The following is a 10053-nucleotide window of genomic DNA, read 5'->3' as shown; positions in this document are numbered from 1 at the left end:
TCTGCTCGTTTGGTTTTTTGCTCACTTCATGACTCCATCACTATTTTATGTCATTCTATAGGTCACATGTGGTGCCTATGTTTTTTCCAACACTATTAATATTCCTTTATCTTCTTATACTATGGATATATTAGTTAAAATTTACCTTTGGGCCTTTTAATCATTATAAACATGCATCCAAAGCTTTCCTACACAGTTGAGCTGTTAAGCAGTTAATGCTGTTCTTATGACCTCTGAGATGGGCAACATTAAAATTAAAACAAACAGAATGCAGTTATGAACACACTTTATTCTTTATGTGTACAAAAAGGCACAGACCAGAGATCAGTACATTGGAATCAAAGTAACTTAATATTCCTCTCCTTCATCTTCATCCCCCACACTGTCTGCTCCCACCTCCTCGTAATCCTTCTCCAGAGCGGCCATGTCCTCTCTGGCCTCAGAGAACTCTCCCTCCTCCATACCCTCACCTACATACCAGTGAACAAAGGCACGCTTAGCGTACATCAGATCAAACTTGTGGTCAAGACGAGCCCAGGCCTCTGCAATAGCAGTGGTGTTGCTCAGCATGCACACAGCCCTCTGGACCTTGGCCAGGTCACCACCAGGAACTACAGTGGGAGGCTGGTAGTTGATGCCAACCTTGAAACCAGTGGGGCACCAGTCCACAAACTGGATGGAGCGCTTGGTTTTGATTGCTGCGATGGCAGCGTTTACATCTTTGGGCACCACATCACCACGGTACAGAAGGCAGCAGGCCATGTACTTGCCGTGGCGAGGGTCGCATTTGACCAACTGGTTGGCTGGCTCAAAGCAGGCGCTGGTGATTTCTGACACCGTTAACTGCTCATGGTACGCCTTCTCTGCAGAGATGACGGGGGCGTATGTGGCCAGAGGGAAGTGGATACGGGGATATGGCACCAAGTTGGTCTGGAACTCTGTCAGATCAACATTGAGGGCGCCATCAAAACGAAGGGAAGCTGTGATGGAGGACACGATCTGACTGATCAACCTGTTCAGGTTGGTGTAACTTGGACGCTCGATATCGAGGTTTCTACGGCAGATATCGTAGATGGCCTCGTTGTCCACCATGAAGGCACAGTCAGAGTGCTCCAGGGTGGTGTGGGTGGTCAGGATGGAGTTGTAGGGCTCCACCACAGCGGTGGACACCTGGGGAGCTGGGTAGATGGAGAACTCCAGCTTGGACTTCTTGCCGTAGTCGACGGACAGACGCTCCATCAGCAGGGAGGTGAAACCAGAGCCGGTACCACCTCCGAAGCTGTGGAAGACCAGGAAGCCCTGAAGACCGGTGCACTGGTCAGACTGGAGAGAGAGAGGGACAGGCAGTCAGCACTTTGTCATTTCCGTCAAAATTTTTCATCAAAATTACAAATGCATCCCTCCTGACATCAAGTTACCCACCAGTTTGCGGATCCTGTCCAGCACCAGGTCGATGATCTCTTTTCCGATGGTGTAGTGTCCACGGGCGTAGTTGTTGGCAGCATCCTCCTTACCAGTGATCAGCTGCTCAGGGTGGAACAGCTGGCGGTAGGTACCAGAGCGCACCTCATCTAAGGAGAGGAAAAAATAAAATGACGTCAAGGGGGTTGAAATCATCACATATTTCCTGAATGAATGTTAATCCAGTAGAGCTGACACTAACCGATGACAGTGGGCTCCAGGTCCACAAAAACAGCTCTGGGGACGTGCTTTCCAGCTCCAGTCTCACTGAAGAAGGTGTTGAAGGAATCATCTCCTCCTCCGATGGTCTTGTCACTGGGCATCTGTCCGTCCGGCTGGATCCCATGCTCCAGGCAGTAAAGCTCCCAGCAGGCATTGCCGATCTGGACGCCGGCCTGACCAACGTGGATGGAGATACACTCACGCTGTGGAAACACAAAAAAAATGTGTTAAGGAATTATTAATGAAAATAATTTCTGGACTGAAAAATTCTTATTTTGAATTATGGTACAAAGTGTGACTAAATAGACGCTTAAGGCGACCCATCACATGTTGAGGTTTGTCATATAGCTAATGGAAGACACGAGGAGGAGGAGGAAGAGGAGGAGGAGGAGGAGGAGAAAAGGCTCTTTGTCAGGACTCAGACACCAGAGCTTCATGATTAAGGTCACCTGATGACATGTTCATTTCACAGTCACCCTCTTGACAGAAACCGCCTTTCAAAAAAGGTAAAGCTCACACACACAATCTACTAAAAGGCAGAAAGTAATGTATTGAAAACAAAACCGAATCAAAGTATAATGTGGTCACACAGACCAAACACAGCTGCAGATAGCGATTGTAATAGAAGAAAAACAAGGCGTGGGCCCACAATGAGAACATGAAAGATTAATTCAAATCTTTCAGTGGAGAGATTTTGGTTTAAAAAAAAAAAAAGGCCAAGCCCTTTTAGACAAACAGGCGGTAAAAGAGGAATGCCTCAGGCTGAGAGCACGTTGGTCTTTGCCAAGTGGGTCAATGTGCAGACTGGAAAAAACCGGAAACTGGACTCGACTGGAATCAGTTATTTATTTATTTTTTATATATATTTATATCAACCTGAAATCCACCAAAAATATATAATTAAAACCACCCACTGAAAAAAAAAAATGCTAAACAGTCAAATTAAATTAAATGACGTACAGCTGACTCACATTTGCTCGGACATTTGTCGAATTATTTCACGAACAGGGAGGAATAACGAATTATTTCATGCTCACCATGTTTCCCGGATGTGTAAAGTCGGAGGGGGGTTAAGACAAAAGAAGAGGAAGAGACAAAGTTATCTCTCACAGCTGGGCCGTTATGAATCCTGTGTGAGAAGTAACTGCCGACTTTTTTCTAGGCGGGGCTATTTATACTTTCTCCGCGCGAGGACAAGTGTCGCGGAATCTGATTGGTTCACCCGGGGTCACATGGTGGGCAGCGCTCCCATTGGTTAAAATCAAACCGTTCCATTTCGCAATGACGTGGAAGGAGCTTTGCCTTATGCAGGAAAGTGGGGCAACGATGGGATGAGTGTGCCGGTGGATGGGCTGCCTTGTCGAAAAATGCTACCAGAGCACAAAAGGATAGCAGAGGCTATCAGTAGCCCCCCTGATATAATGCTAACAGGACAAATATCTCTATATTAAGTCACTACTCACTCCATACACAATTGTCAGAGTATAAGGAGCACGTTTTGGTACTCTATTATTCTCTATTCCCCCTTTAGAGCTGCTCAACTTCAACCTCTATAATTAAGAAAATCAGTCCTCCCCGTGTAGACTCATCAGCCTATTATCACACTGAGCTGTCTCTGCTAATATTACACAAACTCTTATTATTATCTCTGACATTGTAGCTATGCATATATCTTATATATTGTTGTTTTTGTTGCTCTGTTTTTGTCTATTCTTCTCCCTCTGTCCCACTTCTCCAAGCCCAACACAGCAGATGGTCCTTCATCATGACTCTGCTTCTCCTCGAGGTTTCTGCCTGTTAAAATGAAAATGTTTCCTTGCCACTGTAACTAGAATAGAATAGAATTACTTTATTGATCCCAAACTGGGAAATTGTGGCGCTGCAGCAGCAGGTTGTCCAAACACACAATATGAGCAAATTTAAACACAATATGATATTAAATACAAAGTAAATAAGCACTAAAAATATCAAAACTAAGAATGGGAATATAAACAACCAGGATTTAACTGTGCTAAATGTTGCTCTGGGCTGTGCTCATTATGGGTTAATGTTGTGTCTTTGTAGATTATAATAATGAGATAAGATATCTTTATCGTCACTGTACAAGTACAGAAAAATACTGTCGGTCTAGAAGCCTTATATCAGTAGTTATATATATAAATATACAAAATACTAACCGTGCTAATATACAGATGTACAAATGTTTATAATAAAATGTACAATAAGGTTATAAAAAGTGTTAGGCGCTAATATACCAATGAGTAAGGTCTTTTCCCTGCTCTTTTCTAAAGTGTCTTGAGATAACATTTATTAACATTTGGTGCTTTACAAACAAAGATTTATTGATTGATCTCGAAGGACAATAACCTCCCCCACGCCCATCAGATAGCCCAGTGCTCCCAGTACAGAATCACTTAAAACATACCACTACCCCCCACTGCATTTGCACGCCAAGGAAAACAGGAAGTGAAATTTAATAGTCCCCTCATTAAATATTTAAGATTTTTAGAGGAAGCGTATCTCGTAAGACGAATAGCCCCATATCAAGTGAAGCTTCCCGTACTGCACAGAGACACAGAGCAGCACATCACGATAGAAACACCTGTTACCTGATACACACACGTTGAGTCATACTGGGTGGTGACTAAGGTGTTTTTTTTTTTTAATCTATGGACTTTTGTTTCACATAGCACCCATCAAAACAACAATAACTCAACTGTGACAGAGTTAGGCGTGTTATTTAAACCGTCTCGTTTACTTTATCTCTCACCCAACACACAGGGGAGGAGGGGGAAGTTAACAGAGGTGAGAAGAGTAACTAGATAGCCTATAAGTTCAGTTCTGAAGTAGAGTTTTCCGCTACTTTCTACCTAATTCAACTCCAACTCATAGGGAAATATTTTAGTCTTTTCTCTACTTCCCTTTAGTTATCTGATAACGGAGTATTTCTAAGGCGTGGTTTTGCTACTTCTTCTTTCTCTTCAACTTGTTTCATTGATGGTGCTTGCATCTTATACTTTTGGGATACAATATAATGTTGTAAAACTATACATACAGGTGTATACTAAAGTTAAAGTTACAAAGTGATATCATCTAAAGGTAGATAAAGTACAAGTACTCCAGAGAAATGGCTCCTCAGACTGATATTTCATCAGGCCTTGAGTTTATATTGTATTGTTTCATTTAGCTGCAGATACATGTAATCCAGATGGAACTTCATTTTTAACCAACTAAGTAGTCTGTTGGTTCATGTTGGAGCCAAAGGGTTTCAATTAACAGCCGAGGGATCATTTAGTGAATATATAATCAAGTCATTTGATTGGACAAAAGGCATCCCATGAGTGCTGATATAAAGAAGTACAACACCCCTCCCTCTCATGTGGTATTGCTTTATTATATAAAGATCATTAATGGAAAACATGTAAATATCAGATTCTTTTAATTGACTTTGATTTCTTTGTTTCTTGAAAATCTTGCAATGACATTTCTTCTATCAGGAAAACTAAACATTTATTTGCAGTCACCAGTCTCAAACAAAAAATATGACATCTAGTGGTTTTATCGTCCAACATCTTACCTCTGCATTCGATATTAACACTCTTGACTTCCACCATCAGAGGATCCCAGTTATTGAGAAATTAGCCTAGTCTGAATTTGTTGCATGTAATGAATTTTTAAAACTGCATCCTACATTTTTAAATGATTGGCTAAAAAGTTGTTCATAGGGTGTAGAGTAACTGACTGCATGACTGATGTTTTTAGTGTGTTACATGTAGTCTTGCATTACCTAACATGACTCACATTTTACATGGTAAAAGTGAGTAATATTCCAAGTAATCATGGAAAAACTGAAGCTTTACGTGTCACTTCAGGTATTAACAAACCATCTGCAATTATTGAATGTTAGAGTAATGGCTTGTTGAAGTGATTCAGCAGTATATCTAGAATAATTACATTTTAGATCCTCTTGGACACGCCCTTAAAATCAATGGGACAGTCAACATATCTTAAAACTGATGAGGTTTCAACATTTTTCAGTAAATATTTATTGTACTTATTGGTTGATATCTTAAATTCCTATTCTATTTTATCAATATTTGATTTGTATTTAACTATATTTCTACTGCTATATCGTGTTTAGAGCAACTGTAATGACCAAATTCCCAATGGGATTAATAATAAAGTATTTCTGATATAATCTATTATCGATACAATCATTAACTTCAGAGAGCAATAATGGAACCCAAACAAAAATGCAGTCATGATGGATTTTTATTCTTGACATTTAAGCACACTGCAGGTTACAGTTAAAGAAGGGGACGCATGCTGCTTTAGTATTCCTCTCCCTCATCCTCCTCTTCCTCCCCCAGACTGTCGGCTCCCACCTCCTCGTAATCCTTCTCCAGAGCGGCCATGTCCTCTCTGGCCTCAGAGAACTCTCCCTCCTCCATACCCTCACCTACATACCAGTGAACAAAGGCACGCTTAGCGTACATCAGATCAAACTTGTGGTCAAGACGAGCCCAGGCCTCTGCAATAGCAGTGGTGTTGCTCAGCATGCACACAGCCCTCTGCACCTTGGCCAGGTCACCACCAGGAACTACAGTGGGAGGCTGGTAGTTGATGCCAACCTTGAAACCAGTGGGGCACCAGTCCACAAACTGGATGGAGCGCTTGGTTTTGATGGTGGCGATGGCAGCGTTTACATCTTTGGGCACCACATCACCACGGTACAGAAGGCAGCAGGCCATGTACTTGCCGTGGCGAGGGTCGCATTTCACCAACTGGTTGGCCGGCTCAAAACAAGCGTTGGTGATTTCTGACACCGTTAACTGCTCATGGTACGCCTTCTCTGCAGAGATGACGGGGGCGTATGTGGCCAGAGGGAAGTGGATACGGGGATATGGCACCAAGTTGGTCTGGAACTCTGTCAGATCAACATTGAGGGCGCCATCAAAACGAAGGGAAGCTGTGATGGAGGACACGATCTGACTGATCAACCTGTTCAGGTTGGTGTAACTGGGACGCTCGATATCGAGGTTTCTACGGCAGATATCGTAGATGGCCTCATTGTCCACCATGAAGGCACAGTCAGAGTGCTCCAGGGTGGTGTGGGTGGTCAGGATGGAGTTGTAGGGCTCCACCACAGCGGTGGACACCTGGGGAGCTGGGTAAACTGAAAATTCCAGCTTGGACTTCTTGCCGTAGTCGACGGACAGACGCTCCATCAGCAGGGAGGTGAAACCAGAGCCGGTACCACCTCCGAAGCTGTGGAAGACCAGGAAGCCCTGGAGACCGGTGCACTGGTCAGCCTGAAGAGAGAGAGGGACAGACAGTCAGCACTTTTGTGATAGAGATATGTCTTTCAATCTGATATTTTTTTAATCAAAATTAGGAATGAATTCTTCCTGACAAATTACCCACCAGTTTGCGGATCCTGTCCAGCACCAGGTCGATGATCTCTTTTCCGATAGTGTAGTGTCCACGGGCGTAGTTGTTGGCAGCATCCTCCTTACCAGTGATCAGCTGCTCAGGGTGGAACAGCTGGCGGTAGGTACCAGTGCGCACCTCATCTAAGGAGATAAAAATAAATATTGAACTCAAATTGGTTGGAACATTCTCATATTTCAACATTATTTCCCCAAATGAATGTTAATCCAGTAGAGCTGACACTAACCGATGACAGTGGGCTCCAGGTCCACAAAAACAGCTCTGGGGACGTGCTTTCCAGCTCCAGTCTCACTGAAGAAGGTGTTGAAGGAATCATCTCCTCCTCCAATGGTCTTGTCACTGGGCATCTGTCCGTCCGGCTGGATCCCATGCTCCAGGCAGTAAAGCTCCCAGCAGGCATTGCCGATCTGGACGCCGGCCTGACCAACGTGCACTGAGATACACTCACGCTGTGGAAACAAAGGCAAGTGGTCAAAATTCAAACATGTCTACATAATACCTCCCTTGTCTAATTTAATGATTCAGGTTACTTATCATGTGTTAATGCCAGCTCTAAAGCCGAGTAATAAAAGGAAAGAGGGAATAATGAGGTCATTGTGAAGACGCAGACACCACAGCATCATAACCAAGTCACCAGGCGCATGCGTCACAATTAAGAAAAAAAAATACAGCGTCATCTATAAATCACATTTCATTCAAATCCAATGCAATTCGAAGTGCGTTCTAGGAATTTAAAAAAAGACAAAAATGGTGCAAACAAAAATGGATTCAGATGTAGAGACTAATGCACAACAATAGCAAAAAAATGTTTAATTAAAACAAATTATAATCCTTTTATTATAACAAATTAAAGATGGAGTTAAAAGATAAATAAAAGCATTTAAAATAGCGATGAAAAATGAGTATTGTATAAAAAGATTAAGAGTTAAAGATAAAAATAAAAATAATTAAAAAATTTAAAATATATAAAATCCTACATAAGCCAAACCGAATATATTTATCCAGAGATATGTGCTTTATAAAAAAAACAAAAAAACAAGAGCAACCCAAAGAACAGGTCGTGTTTGATTCATAGATCTTATTAAGAAAAACCCTGGGGTGGATGGGTGGGGAGCCAGGCCCCTTCAATGATGGTGGATCAGAGGAACGTGACGAGACTACGGATAAATCCGATCTGCCCAGCCTGCAAACTGCGCAGAGGAAATAATGCGCGAAAACAGCGAGTAAAAAAAAAAAAAACCCAACCCAATGTAATACGGTGAATCTTACCATGATTCCTGGTGCTGTGTCCGAAGAGGATGAGACAAAGACTGCAGAGGAACAATTGAACTCTCACACGCGGCTATCAAGGAGTCCTGTGTGAGAAGCTACTCCCAAAAAAATCCTCCGACTGAAGCTTTTATACTCGACTAACGGGTGGGGGCACGCGCAGCCGCGTCTCATTCGTCGAGAGCCACACGAGCTCTCTTCCCATTTGTCTTCCCAAACACTGGTCTTTTTTTATTTATTAATTTGTCTACCCGGGGACAGTGTGCAGCGACATTGATCATTTAATACAAAGAAAAATGAAAAGATGGTTGCGCCAGACTCAATTCCCATCTGTAGGTTAGTCCCACATAAGGTTACTATAAAACTCAAAACTAAACAAAGGAGGCACACCTGACACCACTAAGTAGCCTACATATACTACATTATAAAACGTTATTAACACTGAAGAAAACTATATCCTGCTTGGTATAAAGTATAATAAACATTAAATTGCCTAATGATCGGTTGCATGTATCCTTACACATCAATAACAGGTGGACAATAATACGCAGTGCATGGTATTAAGGGCAACATAATACAGAATAGCGACATTATTAAGTGAACAAGATGTAGGCCTATACACTTAGTCATATCAGACGCCCTGTCGTTAAAACAGATGTGTTTTTAAATCATTATTTATTCATAACTTCTCCACAAATGTCCACAAACTTAAACAGGAACAACAACAATGCCAGGGGAAACCAGAGACAGCCAGACATCACAAATTAACAATAAGAACAAAAGACGGCCACAACTTCAGCTCACAGAAACATCAAACATTGAACACACAGATTCAAAGTAAGTAGCTTTTTTATTTGATTAGAAATTGAATTGATAAAATATATTGTTTGAGTTCGCTTTTAAAAAAGAAAAGGCAACTTTTTGTGTCAGACCATTTAGATTTATGGTGTTATATACATATAGTCTAATGTAGGCTACTTGTTTGTGCCTGACGTAATAAATATTTATTTATTTTTGTGAAATAAAGTCTTAAAAAGATGTGTACACGATAGACGCAGATGAAGAAAGAGTTAAAAACAATATGCTCTTAGAATATTACAAATTCATATCAAACACACTGATGTCAAATGGATGTTTGTGTATCTCACTGTAGTTAGTCTTGCCCTGTAACTATTGTTTATTTTTCTTATATTTATTACCACTCTTAGAGAGTTATATCAAGGCCTATCTACCACCCCAGCTGCTGCATCATGCATGAGCACAGAAGTGGTCACAACCCTCCCCTGACTCCATTTTCCCCTTCCTTTCCTCTCTCCCATCACTGCCACAAGAGGTCTCCATGTAACTGGAAATGCTATTTGAATCCTTAGGTCTAATATAGGCAGTAAAGCTCATCAGTCAACCCCAATCTGGACACCGGCCTAACCAAAGTGGATGGAGAGATACATTCACAGCGGGGGGGGCGGGCAGGCAAAGCAGATTTGGATTACAGATTTGTTTTCAACCTCGAGCCATCTGCACACTTAAAACAACAGCTCTCGTTGTTGAAATAGAAACACACACTTTGAAATGGAAAAAGTTCTAACAAGTGGGCCATTCAAACCAGGGTGCAAGCTCTCCAAAGATAGAACAGGATTTTTGTTGGATCCC

At 41.9% G+C, this 10053-nt stretch overlaps 2 protein-coding genes across 2 annotated transcripts; both read right to left on the bottom strand.

Annotated features, from left to right (window-relative positions):
• Nucleotides 1-269: 269 nt before the first annotated feature.
• LOC109996242 (tubulin alpha-1C chain) lies at nt 270-2881 on the bottom strand. The gene is made up of 4 exons (XM_020650284.3): nt 2721-2881; nt 1664-1886; nt 1423-1571; nt 270-1323 (listed from the first exon to the last, which is right to left on the bottom strand). The coding sequence occupies exons 1-4, from the start codon at nt 2721-2723 to the stop codon at nt 349-351; spliced, it is 1350 nt and encodes a 449-aa protein (XP_020505940.1). The 5' UTR covers nt 2724-2881; the 3' UTR covers nt 270-348.
• A 3056-nt stretch (nt 2882-5937) lies between these two features.
• LOC109996243 (tubulin alpha chain-like) lies at nt 5938-8563 on the bottom strand. The gene is made up of 4 exons (XM_065961100.1): nt 8404-8563; nt 7361-7583; nt 7108-7256; nt 5938-6995 (listed from the first exon to the last, which is right to left on the bottom strand). Exons 1-4 carry the CDS (start codon nt 8404-8406, stop codon nt 6015-6017), a joined length of 1356 nt encoding a protein of 451 aa, XP_065817172.1. The 5' UTR covers nt 8407-8563; the 3' UTR covers nt 5938-6014.
• Between the last annotated feature and the right edge of the window lie 1490 nt (nt 8564-10053).

Source organism: Labrus bergylta, chromosome 12 (assembly GCF_963930695.1).
Source record: "Labrus bergylta chromosome 12, fLabBer1.1, whole genome shotgun sequence".
Taxonomy (NCBI): domain Eukaryota; kingdom Metazoa; phylum Chordata; class Actinopteri; order Labriformes; family Labridae; genus Labrus; species Labrus bergylta.
This window is presented reverse-complemented; position numbering and strand designations above follow the sequence as displayed.

Excerpts from the sequence above, each read along its gene's own strand:
- LOC109996243 (XM_065961100.1), bottom strand. Across the intron at positions 7,257-7,360 it reads CCTGGAGCCCACTGTCATCG|ATGAGGTGCGCACTGGTACC; the intron begins GTTAGTGTCAGC and ends TTATCTCCTTAG. Across the intron at positions 6,996-7,107 it reads TGGACAGGATCCGCAAACTG|GCTGACCAGTGCACCGGTCT; the intron begins GTGGGTAATTTG and ends CTCTCTCTTCAG.
- LOC109996242 (XM_020650284.3), bottom strand. Across the intron at positions 1,572-1,663 it reads CCTGGAGCCCACTGTCATCG|ATGAGGTGCGCTCTGGTACC; the intron begins GTTAGTGTCAGC and ends TCCTCTCCTTAG. Across the intron at positions 1,324-1,422 it reads TGGACAGGATCCGCAAACTG|TCTGACCAGTGCACCGGTCT; the intron begins GTGGGTAACTTG and ends CTCTCTCTCCAG.